General features: G+C 44.6%; 2 protein-coding genes across 2 annotated transcripts; both read left to right on the top strand.

Annotated features, from left to right (window-relative positions):
• The first annotated feature begins 1,317 nt into the window (after nt 1-1,317).
• LOC136458485 (uncharacterized) lies at nt 1,318-4,111 on the top strand. The gene is made up of 3 exons (XM_066458427.1): nt 1,318-1,670; nt 2,072-2,194; nt 3,717-4,111. The coding sequence occupies exons 1-3, from the start codon at nt 1,472-1,474 to the stop codon at nt 3,932-3,934; spliced, it is 540 nt and encodes a 179-aa protein (XP_066314524.1). The 5' UTR covers nt 1,318-1,471; the 3' UTR covers nt 3,935-4,111.
• Nucleotides 4,112-18,408: 14,297 nt separating this feature from the next.
• On the top strand, nt 18,409-19,765 carry LOC136460758 (transcription factor RLM1-like). Its single transcript, XM_066460338.1, is given in 3 exon segments — nt 18,409-19,131; nt 19,134-19,335; nt 19,338-19,765. Coding segments are annotated over 3 exon segments (1,353 nt in total).
• Nucleotides 19,766-20,404: the final 639 nt, after the last annotated feature.

A 20,404-nucleotide genomic window follows, 5' to 3' on the forward strand; every position in this document is an offset into this window, starting at 1 on the left:
AGAAAAGAAAGAGAAAACCCTCTTCTTCATCATCTGTCTCCAAATATAAGCGAGCAGAAATAAGTACTTCAGTCTCTACTACTACTCCTTTCTCTAGCAGGTATGCCACTTCTCTATTCTTTTCTATTTTTTGCAATGCCAACAACCCACACTAAACTTCATGTTTCATGTACCACAAGATCTGGAACTGGATCCAACGAACCAATTCCTATTCAAGTTGTGCACCTTGTCCCTAATAATGAAGATGCTACAGTTCAACATGAGCCATATGAAGCTTCAACTGCTATAGTTCATACACCAAGGAGAAAGATTAGATTAAAGAAGAAGCTTACACCAAGGAAAGATGTGTTGCCACTCCAGCTAGGGGAACAAGCAGTAAGACTCCAGCTGACCCTTCTAGCCCAGCTGAAAATACTAGAAGTAAGAAGCAACTGCTGCTGGAATGAACAAAGATGACTCCACCATGTTGTTTTGATGATGCATTGGTGCTGTACTCCTAGAGAACACCTTGGCTTTTGTGGTATGAAATCATTTGGATGGTATGAAATGCTGATGTAATAGAGCTGTAATATTTTACATGATCAGGGCATGTAGTTTATGGTACTTGCTCTGGACAAACTACTGGTGTTAGATAAAATTGTGGTTTATGGTTTACATGTTGGTGAACAATCTGAACCATGAGCACTACTTATGTTTGTAATGTATTAAGGTTTGTATATTGGTGAATAAACAATCTGATAATTTTATATTTTTGGACTGCATTCATCCATCCATCATTGACTCATTCGTTCATTGATTCAAGCATATAAACACAGTGACACACACGTACATAGGACCACACTTCTTCATAATTGCATACAAGGCAATGAAGATGGCAACAAAGACCAGCTTCTCAATTCATCTGGGCTGCTGCATAACCCTATCTTGCACTACTCCACCAGCCTGACCACCTTCCTGGATGAGAGCCATTGGAGTGGGAGTAGAGATAGCAGCTGGTGCTGGCACTGCCTGACCATCTTCCTCAGTGCTATCTATTTATAGAAGCCATCTAGATAGTGTTTTTGACGCCAAAGGCCCATCGATTAACGTCAAAGCACAATCAGATAGCATCTTTTTTCTGAGGGTATGCTTGTCTTTTTCTTATCCGTTAGCCACAGTTAGCGCTGTATTTAGACAGAATAGCTTGTAAGACAAAAAAAAAAAAAATTTAGAGCATGACATCTGTGTGCTGTTAATATTTTTAATGACTTATGTATAATTATAAACTTTTTTAACGAGGCTCTTTTGGCTGGGAAGACCCGGACGGACGGACCAATAAGTCCCCAACCGCACCAGGACCAGAGAGGAAGGTCAGCCAAACGCCACCGCCGCCGTGCTCGCGCCGCACGCAACTCTCAACTCTCTGACGCCTCCTCCTCCGTCGACTCCGGCGAGAGAGACACAAACCAAGGAGTGAGGCGGGAGCGCGAAGATGGGCGCGGGGGACGGCGAGGTCGCTGCGAGCAAAGAGAAGGGCAGCGGCGGCGGCGGCGTCGAGCGGACGTCGCTGGACGGCGTGCGGGATAAGAACGTGATGCAGCTCAAGAAGCTTAATACGGCGCTCTTCCCTGTCCGCTACACCGAAAAATACTACCAGGACGCCATCGCCTCCAAGGATTTCTCCAAACTAGGTGCGCCGTCCACTCCTCTCTCCGTCTCCCCCTCCTCTGTTCCCTGCTCTATGCCATGATTGTTTCCCTTGAGTCATTGGATCTACGATTGGCGTCCAAAAGGACGAGCTGTTGCGGCGAGATTGAGAAGACGCCGTTAGGATTTTGACGAATGTGATGTGTAAAAAGGGACGATTTGTTTGGTTAGGCCCGATCTTGGAGGGTCCTGGTAGCTGTGGTGTTTAGGCTGGGTAATGAAGTGTGGTTGTCCCCAGGTTGTAAGGATGCATTTGGGGGGTAGATACTGATTGCATTGATTGATTCATCTATTGGGTCAGCTGATTATGTGTGAAATTGGTTGTTGCCCCTCTTGATGAGTGATGCCAACAGCTGAACTGTTGTTTCCCTGCATTTGTCTGCAGCTTACTACAGCGATATTTGTGTTGGCACGATAGCTTGTCGCCTGGAGAAGAAGGAAGGAGGGGCAGTCCGAGTTTACATCATGACCTTGGGTGTACTGGCACCGTATCGTGGTCTTGGTATAGGTGAGTCTTCCCCCTTCTGATTCACTTTTGCAGTTATTTGAAGAGATCGACCAACCTATTTGCCATGATGTTTGGAATGCCTCTGGAAGTCAAATATGTGTGCATCATCATTGATTTCAATAGATATGCGGTGATTACATCTTGAGTCTGCACACATCTATTCCTGATAATAGATATCGTCAAACTAATATCAATTGTAATGTTGTTGTATATGTATTGCAATGCCCCATTCTTATTTTATTTACAACCTAACTTCAACTGTATTCACAATGCTCTAACATTATCTTCTTTCAACACAACCTAAAACGGTAGTATGTGCTTACCAACTTCACAAACAGTGCTGATGTGTTGTAGGTCATCGTATAAGCTGTTTAGTTGGCACTATTATTGTTAAAGTGATACCTTCTGTAAGACTATGTGAAAAATTGAACTGCTGTTTATTTGCTAGAGCTGTTCCAAATTGATGATGCAATTTATGTTACTAGCAGTGTATTCTCAGCTTGCTTGCATTTAGCTACTAGGCTTTCATCTCCTAGTAGAGTTGGTGCGTATTGCTGCTGCTTTTCCCAAGTGTCAATGCTTAAGCAATGATCTGCAAGTGTCACTACAGAGAAGTTAAAATTAGTTTGCTTATTCTTTGGGAGCTTTTTTTTAGCACAGAAGCCTCATGCTAGATAATCGGTGTTATTACTTGTAGATTTTCCATATCAAGGCAAAGGTAACATACATTTTAACTTCACAGGAAAGGTTAAATAATCATTATGAAATAACTATGTAGCATGATAATAACTTTTTGTAGATTTTGCCAGTAATCGTGTACTTTCTTTTTAAGCCCCGAGTCTAGAGTCCATAAGGTCAGCCTTTACAGCTAGTCTCTTTCCCTAAACATAGTCACTTTTACTCACTTGATTGTTCTAGACTCCACTAAATACTAAGGTACACCACTATTGACCCTGCTATTTATTTTCTTGCTGTCGAGTTTCATAGATTCCAGATGGACTTTTAGGGGCTATGATCAAATCTAACACTACATGTGGACCTAATGCGGCAATTTCTGCTGTTTACACTTTTGCGTCAATCGTAGAAGCTAAAAGTTCAACGTGATGTGTTCTTAGAAATCCTTAATGTGCACAAGAAAACATCAAGAAATCTTGAATCTGGTATTCCTTGGGCAACTTCTGTTAGCTACCTGTACTGTTACTTGCCCCTGAAGATGGATGCTAGTTGAAAAAGAATATGAATATTGTGTTTTTTTGTGGGTTGACTTCCCATGGCTGAGCTACAAATCACAAAAAAGAAAACACCACTATGAATTATTTTTGCACTATGCGCATAAAATTGTACTACATAATGTACCATGGCTTATAAGCTGGCTGGTGGTAAAGCTGCTTGTGCTGATTTGTATGACTGATTTTTTGGGAGAGAAAAATACTGTACCATGGCTTATAAGCTGGCTTTTACGACCAACCGAGCACTCCCAAGATCTATGCCATCTTATATTTGGCCGATTTTATGTTGCCAGGGACAAAGCTGTTGAATCATGTGTTCGATCTCTCAGCAAAGCAAAACATCTCCGAGATATACTTGCATGTTCAGACCAACAACGACGATGCAATCGCTTTCTACAAGAAGTTTGGGTTTGAAATAACACAGACAATACATAACTACTACATGAACATAACGCCACCAGATTGTTACGTTCTTACTAAATTTATTGGCCAGGCTGCTACAAAGAAATGAGCAGCCGCCCTGCCACCTTTGGGAGACCACTGCCACCTGAGTTATGGTGGAGATGGTTGGGATCCGGTCACAGTTTGTGCTGTGCTTTCATTTTTGTGATCTCGAACGCCGCAGACATCTGAGTAGCCTTTGCTACAGCACTGAGACGTCATTTACATTGAGACTCATCTTGCTTCAGGGGATGGATTCGTGCCTTAACAGTTTCTTGATTTGCTGCTTTCGTGGGAGAGCTATGATCTTATAGGTCTCTGTATGCCCATTCGGGCTTGTATTTTGATGAATCACGATGTCAGGATGTTCTACAAGCTTATTTTGCGCTGTGACGATTCAGTTGTTCATGCTCGGCCATCATTCTTCTGCATAGACATGCTAAGATAGTCCCCGATCTTGCTATACTGCAAGCAGATTAGCCAAAGGTAAAGAAACGTGAGGGCGCCTTCTGAGACTGTTTCTTGAAAGTATCGGGATGTTGTCTCGAGGGGATAGATAGGTGTTTCTGAAAGAATCTTTCATAGTTCAAAGCAGCGGATTAGAATAACTACGTAGGTTACACAGATTTGTCCGTAGCTTATGCACGTATGTGTAAGTTATGCAGAAATCTGTGTAGGCAACGCGGTTCAATAGAAAGCTCAAGATTAAACTACATTAGTAAACGGGCCCGTACGTTGCAATGGAAGAATAATAAGTTATCAAACGGTTGATGGGAGGACAAAATAATCACTTACCTATTTTTTTTTATCTTTTCTATAAAATTTAAGAGCTATAATTTATTTTAGGCAATTTTTGCTGTGGGACATCGCGAAAACAACAAATTAGCTGCAACACGTCGCCAACACTTGCTTTTGCTGAGTACCATTATGAAATCGCGAATGTTTGCCAGGGGACACCGCCTCCATTAAAATAAGAAAAACAACAATCTAGAGAGAGAAACATTCCAAAATGACCAGCGTTGCCTCTTGGTCGAACCAGACCCTGTTGGTCGAGCCGGACCACTACTTGGTCGAACCAGACCCTGTGCTCTATCCAACCCTAGCCGGCGGCGTCTCCAGTCTCCCGCAGCGTCGGCGTCTTCAGTCTCCCGCAGCGCCGCCGTCTCCAGCCACCCACGCCGCCGTCTACAGTCTCCCGCAGTGCCGCCGTCTCCAGCCAACCACACCGCCGTCTCCTGCCGCCCACACCGCCGTCTCTTCCCCACAGTCGGCGTGCCATGGATGCATGAAGATGGCTTTGCCGGCGAAATCAAAGCGGCTCCGCCCGAGCATAGATTCATCGTCCAAGGGAGTGAATCTGTCATGGGTTCCTGAGGGGTATGCACTCTTATCCTCTTCCACTTTTCGATCTGGGGTTGGTTAACAGGGTTGCAGTGAACTTGGGGGTCGATTTGCGCATCCGAAGCTAGGGTTTTCGTGATTTCTTGTTCTTGTCCATGTTTTAGGATGGACAGTAGTTCTGCATTACGCATAGCAGTGCGTGTCCCATGTTACTATGAGGCTTGCGATGACGGTAGAAATGTGGCCCACAATGCAGCAGATTTTCAGCTCATTGTTGATAGGGACACTCTGAATCTGATTGATTTAAGTAAGGATGTAGCTGCCAAAGTGTCTATTGGGAAGAATCAGGGCTTCAATTTGACATATCTCGACAAGAACACCCAATGTTATACCAATCTGACCTCAGATGCAGTTTTGATGGATGCTACTAACAATTATTGGCACCTAAGGCAGCTACCTTTGTTTGTGAATTTTTATGACATGATTCCTACTGCATATAGTCAGAGTGTGTCTTTGGATAATGAGGCCAGTGCATCTGTTGCTCTCCCATTGTTGCCCCCTCTGCTTGGTCATGATGATGGGCAGAACAATCAGATTGTTGAAATTGTTGGGCCTGGTGGAGGTGAGGCCAATGTGGAGTCACTTAGTGGGGGAGAAAGTGATGATGACAGTGTTCACTCTTCTAACTCTGATGACTCAGCTGAGAAATCCACACCTGCTCAAGGAAGAAGCAAGAAGAAGCATGCTGATGATGATGTTTCATGGGAAGAAGATGTTGAGGAGTATGTTGGGGTCAATGATGAGGGCCATTATATGCCAAAACAACAAGATCAACAAGCATCAGAGGGGGATACTGACTCTAACTCTCTTGTTCATGATGATTTGTATGTTGATGATGATGCTGGTTGTGAGATCAATGAGCATGTTACTAACTTAGAAAACCCAACTATAGAATGTGGTGTCACATTTGAGGATGGGGACACCTTTAAGAGGGCTATTAGATAATATGCTGTGCTAAAAGAGTTTGAAATTGCAGCTCCTTACAGTGAATCCAAAAGGTATAGAGGGCACTGCAAAGGATTTAAGAGCAAGAAGAAGAGGTGCAAGTGGAGGATACATGCTTCTCAATTGCAAGATGGCAAGACTTGGCAGGTCAGTTTATTTCTTTTTCAAATTTCCTTACATTTTGGTTCTTATTTTTCCCAACATGTGTTTGATGCTTTGCCTTCCTTTTATTTGTCAGATAAAGAAGTTGGGAAAACATACTTGTGCCAACACATCCCAACTGGAGAAGAACTACATGGCTACCATTGCCTGGGTGAGGGACCGGGCCATTACCATCCTGAAGGATGAACCAACAATTCAAGCTGGTAAACTGAGGAAGGATTTGCAGAACAAGTACAACATCCAACTTTCATCCTATGTTGTCTGGGATGGACTGCAAATGGCTCTAGAGCAAATTCAAGGAAAATGGGATGACAGCTTTGAAGATGTTTTTAGATTCAAGGCTGAGGTGGACAGGACAAATCCTGGTAGCATTGTGGACATTGAGTGGATACTAGCTGGTAATAAGAGGAGGTTCACAAGGATGTTTGTTGCATTTAAGAGCTGTGTTCAAGGTTTTTTGAATGGATGCAGACCCTTCTTAGGTGTTGACTCAACAGTTTTGACTAGGAGGTGGAGAGGGCAGTTAACTTCTGCTTCAGCTGTGGATGGACACAACTGGCTTTTTCCAGTGGCATATGGTGTCATTGAGTCTAAAACTGCTGAAAATTGGAAATGGTTTTTTGAGAAACTTAAAGTGGCAATTGGGACTCCTCCAGGCCTAGTCATATGCACAGATGCAGGCAAAGGAATAGATAAGGGAGTTACATATGTTTTCCCAAATGGAGTAGAGCATAGAGAGTGCATGAGGCATCTAGTAAAGAATTTTAACAAGAGGTATAGAGGAGTAGTGTTCAAGAAACATTTGTGGCCAGCAAGCAGAGCTTACAACCAGAGGCACTTTGATCACCATTACAACATCATGAAGCAAGTTTCACCAAGGGCAATGAACTGGATAGAGGACAACCACAAGCACATATGGACTAGATGGAAGTTCTCTCATGCAATCAAATGTGACTATGTTACTAACAACATAGCAGAGACCTTCAACAGTTGGATTAGGAATGAGAAGTCCTTGGCTTTAATTCCTCTGTTGGATAGGATCAGGCAAATGATCATGGAGAAACAAGACCTTAGGAGGTCACTGTCACTTAAGCTGAGAGACAAGATCTTGCCTCATGTCACCAAAGAGCTGCATGCCATGAGTAGGAATTTACAGTATGCCATACATAGGGGGCCCAACAACGCTGCTGAGATTCAAGGCACTACAAAGGAACTAAAAACCTAGAGGCATACTGTCGACCTTGATAATAGATCATGCAACTGTCAAAGGTGGCAGATTACTGGATTGCCATGTACTCATGCTCTCTGCTTCATCCATTCCATGCGCAACAGAAGTGTGGAAGACTACATAGATGACTATTATTCGGTTGATAAGTTCAAGAAAGCATATGAACATGTGATAAGTCCCATGACAGATAGGAACCAGTGGCCTGATGTGGACTTGGGTTTCAAACTTTGGCCTCCAAGGTTCAAGAGAGCTGCAGGTCGGCCCAGATCAAGAAGGATAAAAGGTTCTAAAGAAGGTGGCAAGCAAAAAAGCCAGCGCTAGTGCAAGAGGTGTGGAGGGTTTGGTCACATGATGAAGACCTGTAATGAAACTGTTTATGACTCTGATGCACCACCACCAGCACCACCAAAGCCCAAGAGAGCAAAGAAAAAGAAAAGCACTGCCACAACAACTATCTCTACCCAGCAATCACAGATTGAAGGTGCTCAAGAAACAACTGTCTGTCCTGCTCTGATAAACAGCCCACTAAACATTGCACCACCAGCTCTAACAAACAGCCCCGTAGCAAACACTAGGAGGTAAGTGTAAAGACTTGATGCCTGTTATCTATGACAACATACTGTTATTTATCTTTCTAATGTTGGGTATGACTACAGCCGCAAGAGGGCATTGGAGCTAGGTGGTGAAACTTCCTCCCCAATAGTAGAAGTGCAGCATCAAAAGAAGAAGAAGAAAAAGGTGGTGACCACCAAGGCTATTGGAGAAGAAATACAGGCTGGGGAAAAGGAGGCAAGCAAGGCCGACAAGAGGATCAGCAAGAAGAAGCTCATCCTGGACCTGTGATGCATGTCTTATGTAATGGATCTATTTTGTGGTGAGCCTGTTATGTAGTGTGATGAACCTGTGAACTCAGTTATGCAATCTCAATCATGAACTCAGTTGGCAGACTTTGTTGTGTGAAGTGATCAAATTAAACTTGGATGCATGTTTTTGCAACAATTTGGCACACCATTTTCTTGCCCCATCATTCATGAACTCAGATACAATTTGGCAGACCATTTTCTTGCAACATAGTTAAGATGCATCATTGATTTCAAACAAGGTACAGATAAGCTGGATACATGTTCATGACCAACAACACTAACTGGATACATGTTCATGACCATGACCAACAACACTAACTGGATACATGATAACCAGGATACATGACAACCTGCTGTTCTGCTTCACTTGACCAACAACACTAACAGAACTAACACTGTCGACGAAATATGGTCGGCAGTCCACCGAGGGGGGTGCCCGTGGTGGTAGATTGTCGGTAGACGGTGCGTGTAATCAGGAACCAGATGGTGACACAAGGCGCAGAGACAACGATTTAGACAGGTTCGGGCCGTCTGGTCGACGTAATACCCTACGTCCTGTGTCTTTGGTGTATTGTATTGAGATGTATACTGTATGATCTGTCCTCTAGGGGACCCTTGCCCCTCCTTATATACTCCGAAGGGACAAGGTTACAAGTAAAGTATCCTATTTGGTACTATTACAATGTCTTGCGGTGCACGCCAAGCAGCGCCGTGCACGTCTTGATCTCACGGGTCGGGCCACCTCGGATGGTGCGGCCCATGTACCATCTTGTGGTACCCGGGGGTATATCCCCCACAGCTAGTCCCCGAGCGCCATGTATTCTGATGCGACACACCGTTTCAACCTTCTCCGAACAGTGAGGCTTGAGTTCTTGACATCTCCGACCACCGTTGTCGCCGGAGAAGTAGGTTGTCCGAAGAATGTATGGTGCTCTTAAGAAGAAAGAAAAAGATTTCCGTCCTGGGAAGTGTGCCCACTTGTATTTCTGAAAAGAAATGTAAGTGCGTCTTGAAGCGTAGCGTCCTTGATCATCAGAGGCGTAGAGGTCGAAAAACAAACACATTCACCGTAAGGTGAAGTGTGCCCACTTAGTCCCCGAGCCTGGTAGTAGGTGACGTAGGCACGTGGTGCCAGGGTCTAAAAAGAATTCCCAGTTAAGTTGTTTATACTCAATCGTCGTACAGGCGATACGAGATGTACCGGCAGGTGCATCGTACCGATGTAGTCCCCGAGCTTGCTGGAAGGCGAGGTATGAGCCTTGTAGCAAGGTCTAAACGAGAAAGAATATCCCAACTATATGTGAGTCGTCAGTCGCATGTAGTTGAAACGCAAAGTCCCCGAGCTGTGGTCGGAGAGTGGTCAAGGCAGTCCCCGAGCATAGGTCGAGGAGCGAGCGACGAAGTCCCCGAGCCGTGGTCGGAGAGTGGTCGAGGCAGTCCCCGAGCACAGGTCGAGGAGCGAGCGACGAAGTCCCCGAGCCGTGGTCGGAGAGTGATCGACGCAGTCCCCGAGCACAGGTCGAGGAGCGAGCGACGAAGTCCCCGAGCCGTGGTCGGAGAGTGATCGAGGCAGTCCCCAAGCATAGGTCGAGGAGCGAGCGACGAAGTCCCCGAGCCGTGGTCGGAGAGTGATCGAGGCAGTCCCCAAGCACAGGTCGAGGAGCGAGCGACGAAGTCCTCGAGCCGTGGTCGGAGAGCGGTCGAGGCAGTCCCTGAGCACAGGTCGAGGAGCGAGCGACGAAGTCCCCAAGCCGTGGTCGGAGAGTGATCGAGGCAGTCCCCAAGCACAGGTCGAGGAGCGAGCGACGAAGTCCCCGAGCCGTGGTCGGAGAGTGATCGAGGCAGTCCCCAAGCACAGGTCGAGGAGCGAGCGACGAAGTCCCCGAGCCGTGGTCGGAGAGTGATCGAGGCAGTCCCCAAGCACAGGTCGAGGAGCGAGCGACGAAGTCTCCGAGCCGTGGTCGGAGAGTGATCGAGGCAGTCCCCGAGCGTTGGTCGAGGTGCGAGCGACGAAGTCCCCGAGCATAGCTCAAAATTCCTGTAGATAAATACGTAGAATGGTGGTACATGATGTACAAAATAATAAATTATGGAGAAAAAATCAGCGGTGAAGAAAATACGATCAGCAGTCATTTGCAAATGAGCATGATGTGATAAAGCAGTTGGTGCTTTGTGAACATCAGTGTTAATATGAAGTTTGTGTTTATACTTAATATAAACCGCCCGACCAGTTAGTATGTAGCTGAGTCTCCAGCCCTAGCTAGCCCGTGAACCATAACGTGGGGCGCGGAGCCCGTGCACGTGTAGGAAGAACAAAGCGTCGCTAAGGAGCCGCTGCCGACCACCCATAACGCAGAGGGCAGACGCTCATGCACGTGTAGGGAGGAGCCGGAGACAGGGCCGTCTCTGGAGGCATCGAGCGTCAACATGACTGGTCGATGATTTGCATTAAGTATAGATGTATGTTATATTTAAGATGGTATACATGGACAAACGTTATTTGAAGAATAATCATGACGAGGACGTTGTGGAGAAACATCGTAATGAAAATTATATTGAATATAAATATTAGAAGTGTACTTATCTTTGGATAGAAATCTGGTCGGCGACGATAAAGTTGTCCGGTCCTCGAGCTTTCCGACTTGTCGTCACGACGATGGTCGCGGTTGTCGTAGCGCCGTTCTTCGCGGCGATCTTCATTGCGACGTGGTCTGGTGATCGAGGTGGTCGGAGCTCGGTGGAGCCGCTCGGGACAGGGTCGACGTGGTCTGTGGTCGGAGTTCGGCGAAGCTGCTCGGGACGTGGTCGACGTGGTCTGGTGGTCGAGGTGGTCGGAGCTCGGCGGAGGCCATCGAGCGGTGACGACGAGTCGACGGTGAGGGACATCGGCGAAGACCGTCGAGCGGTGACGACGAGTCGACGGCGAGGGATATCGGCGAAGGCCGTCGAGCGGTGACGATGAATCGACGGCGAGGGACGTCGGCGAAGGATATCGGCGAAGGCCGCCGAGCGGTGACGACGAGTCGACGGCGAGGGACGTCGGCGAACGATGTCAGCGAAGGCCGCCGAGCGGTGATGACGAGTCGACGGCGAGAGACGTCGGCGAAGGATGTCGGCGAAGGCCGCCGAGCAGTGACGACGAGTCGACGGCGAGGGACGTTGGCGAACGATGTCAGCGAAGGCCGCCGAGCGGTGATGATGAGTCGACGGCGAGAGACGTCGGCGAAGGCCGTCGAGCGGTGACGACGAGTCGACGGCGAGGGACATCGGCGAAGGCTGATGAGGGCAGCGACGGCGAGTGGTCGGCGAGGGCTGACGAGAGCAGCAACGGCGAGTCGTCGACGAGGGCCAACCAGAGCAGCGGCGGCTAGTCGTCGACGAGGGCTGACGAGAGCATCGACGGCGAGTTGTTGGTGAAGACGACCTCGGAGGTGGTTCCGAGATCGGATCTGCTGTCGCAGGGGCTGGTGTAGCAGCGATGAATCGTCGTCGTGGACCGGGATGGATCTCCACGAGATTGACGATGAGAACGCGTTGTTGATTTGAGGTCCATCTGGCTCGCCATGGATCAAGCGCACACCCCCTACCTGGCACGCCACTGTCGACGAAATATGGTCGGCAGTCCACCGAGGGGGGTGCCCGTGGTGGTAGATTGTCGGTAGACGGTGCGTGTAATCAGGAACCAGATGGTGACACAAGGCGCAGAGACAACGATTTAGACAGGTTCGGGCCATCTGGTCGACGTAATACCCTACGTCCTGTGTCTTTGGTATATTGTATTGAGATGTATACTGTATGATCTGTCCTCTAGGGGACCCTTGCCCCTCCTTATATACTCCGAAGGGACAAGGTTACAAGTAAAGTATCCTATTTGGTACTATTACAATGTCTTGCGGTGCACGCCAAGCAGCGCCGTGCACGTCTTGATCTCACGGGTCAGGCCACCTCGGATGGTGCGGCCCATGTACCATCTTGTGGTACCCGGGGGTATATCCCCCACAAACACCAAAACGAAAACCATTACACCACCAACTACAAGCAGCCGCTCTCCAATTTTATTCATGTTGGTCAACAATTTCTTGTTGCTCTCAAGTACTAATTTCAGTAGTGCCTCTGAACCTTGGAGATGAATCACTGCAGTCTCCAACAGATCTTGGCAGCCATCAAATCCTTGGCAGGCCTTCTCCTTGTCATTGCCTTCCCTCATCACCTCGAGCGCCATGGCACCCTGAACTCGAACCTGACTACAAGCGCGAGGAAGAACGCCTTTGGCGACCAAGTAATTGATATACTGTTCCTCAAAGTAGTACACTCCACACACAAAGTCGGTCTTGGCAAACAAGAGATGAAAAATAAAAAAAAATGCGCATCTCCTCAAAACCAGATCAGAAGTCAACGACCACTTACATGCTCAAGCAGTGGACACTTGTAAAACCTCTTCCCCTTGCTGCCAGGCTTCTGCGACACGCGCCCGATGAAAACGGTTCCACACTTGTGGCAAGGAACCAAGGGCAAGAATCCAGCTTGGTCTCTGTAGGGGTCGAGCGACGGCGAAGCTGGGTGCGGCGCGCCGAATGGTGTGGAATGCGAGCTCAATGCCATGGCTCGAAGCTAGGGTTCATCGAGATGGGAATGAGGATGGGGAGAGAGACTGACGAGAACGAGAACGGGGGAAGGAAGAAGACGACCGGGGCCGAGCCGAGCTGGTCCAACCGGACTACCTAAATGATAGGACTCAGGCCGGCAGGGGTAAAAACGTCTCTTTACTGTGCTTTCTCTCTCCCAATTGCTGTTTTTCTTTATTTTAATGGAGGCGGTGTCCACCGACAAACATTCGCGATTTCATAATGGTACTCAGCAAAAGCAAGTGTTGGCGGTGTGTTGCAGCCAATTTGTTGTTTTCGCGATGTCCCACAGCAAAAATTGCCTTTATTTTATGACCATAACATCTATAATATAGGTTAATATTGATAATAATATGGCAATGCCCAACTAAGTTTTTTATTCAGTTAAAAATAACCTTGATAGATCTTTTTTCTTCTGTTGTAAGGCACATAAATATTTACCTATAAATATATTCTAACGTTAATGTTTATAGTATCCATGTGTTGGTAGTTAGGTATCAAGTTTGGTGACTTCTTTTGATGACCCATAAAGATATGTGATTTTAATATATGAGTAAAGTCGGTAAGGAGTTAGTTGCAGTCGGAGACCTCTTTTCATTTTCACGTGGCATCCCTCATCGAGAATTATACTGATATATACATATATAGTATGGAGATATATTTATTTTGATTAGATTAAACGATAAATTGTTCAAGATTTTAGTTCACGGTTTAATTAGTTGGACCATGAGCTGATTTAGGCTCTAATAATAATAGGTTTTAATTCTAATAATAACTACAACAACAAATTAGTGGTGAGAATATTTGTTTATTAGAATTAGATAAGAGTCAAGGGTATACTCATAATACTATTTTATTATTTATTTTTAATGTTTAAAAAACCAAGAGATACTAATAATTTTAAAAAAAGAAAGTACAAATAATGGGAAGAGCAGCACGGACCAGGAGCGGGGAAAACGAACGGAGGGCGGCATGGACTAGAGCCGGTCAGCGGGACATGGGGAGAAAACTGAGAAAGACGTGGAATAGGACACTGGAACGTCGGAGAAAAACAGAGACACGGGAACACCGCGGAAAAAACAGAGACACGGGAACACCACGGAATCGGACGCACGGAATGCTGAAAAAAATTCCGAGAGCCTGTGATCGAGTTGTAGCAGGTAATTGGGCTGGACCAAAAAATTGATGCCAGAAATTTTGTCTCTTTAGTATTATGGGTAGATGGGTAGATTTGTTATAGAGTTCTAGCTCAAACTGGACTTGGAGATATGCGTGGAGTTGATTAGCGAGTCAACCAAGTACCTGTACTCATAAATAGGCACAAGTAGATCGAGAGTGAAGCATAAATCAAATAAAAGACTCAAGAGTGAAAGCACAAACCAAATTACCAAAGTGAAGACATGATAATTTGCTTTCTTAAGTTCGGCTCCTTCCAAGGAAAGACCTACGTCTCCTCCAAGCGACCCAAGTATGAAGGTTTCCAACCATCTTTTTTTGCTTCACTATTGGACTTCTTCCCTTGTGGAGGTGAAGTCAAAGCCTTCACAATTTCTCGCAACTTACCACAAGTATGGGAGCTTGTCGGACAATTCCTTGCTGTCTATGAGACTTTTCCTCCAAAAGTAACAAATGCTTCGTGAACAATTGACAAAATTACAAGTGCTTAAGCATTTGGTTGCTTACTTTTGCTTTTAATCACTAAATCTCTCAACCCAACTCATTAGAATTCACACAAAACTCACAAACCTCACAAGTAGAGGTTGTGGAGAGCTAGAGAGGCAATTGGATCAGCGATATGGGCGTGGGTGAGAAGCAACAACCCCTCCAACTAAGGGGAGGGAGGGAGTATATATACTCCACTCACAAAAACTAGCAGTTATGTCAGTCAAAGTGCGTGATTCACTTAAAAAGTGCATAACCTACGTACTTGAACAGAAACTACCCGATGAAACTGAAAAAACTAGTTGTTGGACCTGATTATGCTTAACTTATGCACAAGTCAATAATCTACGCAATTGAATAGAACAACCTAGGCCACTTTGCAAAATAGTAGCTGAAAGCATCTAGATCTCTAATTCAATTTTGGCGATTATTATTGGTGATACAATCATTGTCACTAATGTTTGTTTTGCAGCGACATTACTTAGTGAGGCCACAATGATAATATTGGTTGTGCTCTTATATATTTTTCATGCCCCTAATTGTAGTTTTCAAAGGATACGCGTGACGACTAATGTAACACCCCGCGTCCAATCCAAAAACTGCTTATAAGGCCCAGCTCCGCACGTGGAACGGGCCTGTATACGCGTAGCACCTTATTTACACTTTCGTCCTCGCTTCGTGTAAAAGGGTTAACTCGGAGATGCTACGTTTGGAACAACAAGTCTTATAAGCTGGTCCTCACCCTCCTAAACTTCAAAGGTGGTACTAAACCCACCAACCACAACCACACATGTATTCACCCCCCTTAAACTTCGGGAGAAGGGGTGCCCCCTAGCAAAAGGGGGTCGCAGTGACTAGGTCGGGGCGACTATTTACCAATAACACCCCACATCCAAAACTGCTTATATGGCCCAGCTCCGCACGTGGAACGGGCCTGCATACGCGTAGCACCTCGCTTACACTTTTGTCCTCGCTTCGTGTAAAAGGGTTAACCCGGAGGTGCTACGTTTGAAACACAAGGCTTATAAGCTAACCCTCACCCTCCTGACTTCCAAGGTGGTACTAAACCTACCAACCACAACCACACATGTGCCACTTGGTCACATGGGTCAACTTCACAACTACTATAGGCTACTAATAGGCTGTGGTGTTACAACTAAGGACGAGCTAGTTCTAAGTGTCATTTAGTGTGGAGAGACACTTATAGTAGTTTACGTTCTTATTTCCTCCTTTATTATAAGTGAAAGCCTAGGTTTAGTTTTGGTAACTGTGACAACACTTGTGTAGGTCTCCTAGCAGAATTTTGGCAGGGCAGTCAGTGAAATCAGCTAGATCGATTTTGGCAGACTATTGCAAATTAGTTTTTATAATTGCTTACCTCTTCAACCCCCCTATAGGCACCAACTTAGTCTTTCAAAACATATTTCAAATTTTGATTTTTTTTTCAAACATAGAAAAACCTTTTAAACTCTATTTTGAAAACCGCTTTAAACTATATTTTGAGAAATAATTTAAAATATCTCATCTGACATCTTTTTATGCTCTATTTTTAAATGGCCACTTTGAAACTATTTTCAGTCAAGTCTTGAATTTTGAAAGGTAGAACAAACAATTTTTGAAACATTTTTAATCTAACTAAAACATATTTGAGCTTATATTTTGGAATATGTTTTAAACTATTTTGGGAAATTAGACCCTTTTGTAAACATATTTTAAAATGTTTTCAAGACTTTCTCAAACTAAATCTTGCACTTTTAGAGTTAATGTTTGAAACAAAATTGTGAAGTTTTATTCTTGAAAATAGAATAAAATCTATTCGTGGCTTGATCGAATTTTGTAAATTCATTTACACACCATAAAGCTAATGCAAAGGCATGAATGTAAGAAAAAAAATTACATTATTTTTTTTAAAATATATAAAACCACATTTTCATTCTCTGAATTGAAAACAAACTAAATACTCTCTGACAATTTTAGAAAGAATATTAAAATCATCTTGGTGACATTGCTACTAGCTTGGTGGGTGAGGTTATCCGGATCACATTAATTATTATCTTTTGATCTTATGTCAATCTAAAGAAAAACTAGACCACACTATTATTTTTCACTATCTATGCATTGGAAGATTAATGTCAACGTTGAGGTCAAAATTAGATGGATTGGGTGGCTCAAACTCTACAAGGTGATAGTAGCTCCTCATTGAGAGCATTTGGATGCATGCAACAATTTATTTTAGGCTGCAAACTCTAAATCTACAAGAGCCGTGAAGCTTGAGCTCCCCAAACAGTCATTAAGTTATTTCTATGGTGTCAAGAGAAGGGAGGGGTGTAGGCTACAAACTCTAAATACACAGTTCCCTTATGGTTTGTAGGGGTGAGAAGGGGGATCTAAGAATGAGATTTGTAACAGTAATCAAATAACGTCAACATAGTTTGTGGAAGTCCATCAACTCTTCAAAATTGTTAGTTTGTTGTTGTGAAAGCAACCATGACTTGATGAAATATCTTAATGGTGAATGGTGCCAACCAACCTAGTGGGACGGCGAAAGAACTCAACTATATCGACTATTGTAACTATAATTATAACGGTACTATCAATTTCAATATAAATTCAGTAAAACTGGAATCCTTTATGTGAAATGTTATGATCGACTGCACACTTGTGGTAGAACATTGCTTGTTTCTCATGTTAACACATTTAGGAACTGCTTGTTTGAGCTGCAACTTTTGGGCTTTTGGCTCAAAAGCTGACTTTCTGTCCTTTAGTTTCTGGATGTTGTCTTTTTATCATTGACTTTTATAATAAATTTTTAGTTTCTCGGTAAAAACTGGCTTTCCAACTTTTGAAAAGCCAGCTCAACTGTTGAACCTATTGTGTCAACTTCTGGCTGGCAGAAGCCAACAAAAAGTTAAAAAAAACATTTCCTTATACAGTAAGCAATCAACCCACAATTTTTTTAAATAACTCTCAGCTATCATCAAAGTGGTATTTTAAGTATGTTGTTATTCATCCAACTAGCAGTTTGACAGATCACATCAATTCCAATGATTGAGATATAGTTTTGTAGCAAGAAATGAATTCAAAAAATTGCACTCAAAAGAATTATTAACTAATGATCCATATATACTAAGATATGCTTTGACCAACGTGAAAGGCACGGCATATTGCAATATTTTATATTGGTAGATAGAATAACCATAGCTGGAGACTAAAAATGGCTGCTAATCAAGACTCGCTTCAATGGTAATGTGCTAGTTTAAGGATGCTAATAAATACACTTTCTGTTTCCAAAAATAATAAGTATTCTACTAATCATTGGCAAATAGATATGCATAGTCCAGCTCAATTAAAAAGAATTTTCTTTTGTTACACAAATTTTATTTGCAAGCTTTCTAGTGGTTATTGACAACTGGGCCCATTTTGGACGCACAAAAGAATGACCCACTGCTCAGTGACTTGTGGTAAGAGGTCATACACATGTTTTTCACGCCTTCAAAATCTCATGAGATTTCTTTTCTTTTGTGCCTAAATTTCTTCTATATAAGGGGTAGGGGTGGCTGCCTTCTTTCTCACCAAAACACACCTGCTCCCACTCACAAGAAAACATTCCTTATCTTGCTCACATATTGGTTGTAGTAGTTTCGGTGTTCTCCATTCCATGATGCCGAGGAGGGATAGGAGGTCAGGAGTGAGATTCATTGAGGATGGTAGGTACCGGAGTCTCACATTCTTCAAGAGGCGCTCTGGGCTTTTCAAGGCGGCATCTGATCTCTCCACCCTCACCGGCACAAGGGTTGCGATGGTGTTGGAGTCCGAACATGGGAAGTTTTCCTCTTTCGGCACCCCAGAGGCCAGCCCCATACTTGATGCTTTCCTTTTAGGGAATGCACCGACGGATCTTGATACCGGTGAAGCAGACAAGGCTTCAATTACCAACTTACAGAATGAGGTGTTCCAGCTAGAAAAAGACAAGACCATGGAGGATAAGAGGAAGAAGGAGAGCATGGCGCGGACCAACGAGAAGATCCAGCAGGCCTCCAAGAGGGCCAAGTATGTTTATGGTAACATAGAGGATCTTGATGCCACTGAGCTCTTTGATATGTATCGTGAGCTCTCACGAGTAAAGCAAGAGATCAATGATCGCTTGCCTACCTTGCTCCATGAGGACAAAGTAGAAGCTGGTGGTCGTCTTAGAGATCCATCACTGTTGCAGCCCACTTGGTGGCGTTCCATGTCTCCACAAGTTGCGACACCGCCAAAGTATCCTCCATGGGCTCCCTTCCAAGCTTGCTTCCAGCAACATCCATGGTCGTCCACATCTGCATCAGTGCTAGCAAGGTCGGGCTCCTCGCCTCCAAACTCGGTGATACTTCCATCACCACACAGGTACCACAAAATCCGCTGCAACATCCCTACTCTCTAGCACCACATACTCCTTCCACTTCCAGCGTGCAATTCCAAGCACCCAAGACGCCACCAGCACCTATGGAAGCCCACAGCCCTTACAACTATCACATCCGTGGGATAGACATCAATGGTAACAGCTCACACCCATTCTCATTATCACCTATACTGCCTTCACCGAGATACCCCAACCATCATCGTTGCAAACTCCACCATCAGATGATTCATCTCCTCTATCGTTGTCGCCGCAAATTTCATCCCCGCTGCATCTAAGGTCGTCGTCCCAACAGATTCCTTTCAATGTACAGAGTTACAGCTCTATGCAGCCACCTCAAAACTACGCAAATGTTGGCTCAGCTTTGCTCCATTCTCATCAACTATTCTATAGCAAATTATCATCACCTGAACTAAATGTTGCGTTGGGAAACATCGATAAGAGTGGAGGCACCCAAGTTGGTGGTGGACACAATGAGAGATTTGGTTTGTCTAGCCCTCAACAAAGTGATGACGGCTTGGACGGGGTGATGCCTAAGTCCTTTTATGCAGGAGAAAGCTCTAGTGGCAGTGATGCAGGAAGCAATCTTGGTGGCCTCAACTTCCCTTGGTACTAGTTCATGCAAGAATTGTTGTAGTTGGTTTGTCGTGTCGTTTTCAGTAATTCCAATTAGCAAGTTAGCTATGGCTTGTCATTAGCCAAGTAAATGAGGTTTAGGTCGTCGTCCAGTCAAACTTCTCTTTTATTTGAGCGCTGGTGCATGTAAGGGTGTATTGAGGGCCCAACTCTTGAAGTTGGTTTCATGAGTTTGATCCTTCTTACATCTGTGCAATGCTTTTGAAATCTTCATGTTATTGATTAAATGAATCGTTGGGTTGAAATCAGTATGGATTTTATACAGGGGTTACCAAGAACACCAAATGGAAATGACAGTATATGGGTAATAGTAGATCAACTAACCAAGACTGCACATTTTATTACCATCAAAAGACTTTTGCCTTGGAGAAATTAGCTAAGATGTATATCAAAGAAATTGTATCTTTGCATGGAGTTCCATTTCCGATTGTGTCAGACTGGGACCCACGCTTTATTGCAAAATTTTGGCAAGGCCTACACAAGGCAATAGGGACTAAGATGGATTTTAGTATGGCCTACCACCCATAGACCGATGGACAGTCTGAAAGGGTAAACCAGATTGTGGAAGATATCTTCGATCATGTGTTCTTGAATTTAAAGGAGCATGGGATGAACATAT

Source organism: Miscanthus floridulus, chromosome 6 (assembly GCF_019320115.1).
Source record: "Miscanthus floridulus cultivar M001 chromosome 6, ASM1932011v1, whole genome shotgun sequence".
In the NCBI taxonomy this organism is placed as follows: domain Eukaryota; kingdom Viridiplantae; phylum Streptophyta; class Magnoliopsida; order Poales; family Poaceae; genus Miscanthus; species Miscanthus floridulus.

What these genes read in the sequence shown, in the direction of transcription:
- LOC136458485 (XM_066458427.1), top strand. Translation starts at nt 1,472, where the DNA reads ATGGGCGCGGGGGACGGCGAGGTCGCTGCGAGCAAAGAGAAGGGCAGC. An exon ending in CAAGGATTTCTCCAAACTAG is followed by an intron (nt 1,671 to 2,071) that starts GTGCGCCGTCCA and finishes ATTTGTCTGCAG; the next exon opens with CTTACTACAGCGATATTTGT. An exon ending in GTATCGTGGTCTTGGTATAG is followed by an intron (nt 2,195 to 3,716) that starts GTGAGTCTTCCC and finishes TTATGTTGCCAG; the next exon opens with GGACAAAGCTGTTGAATCAT.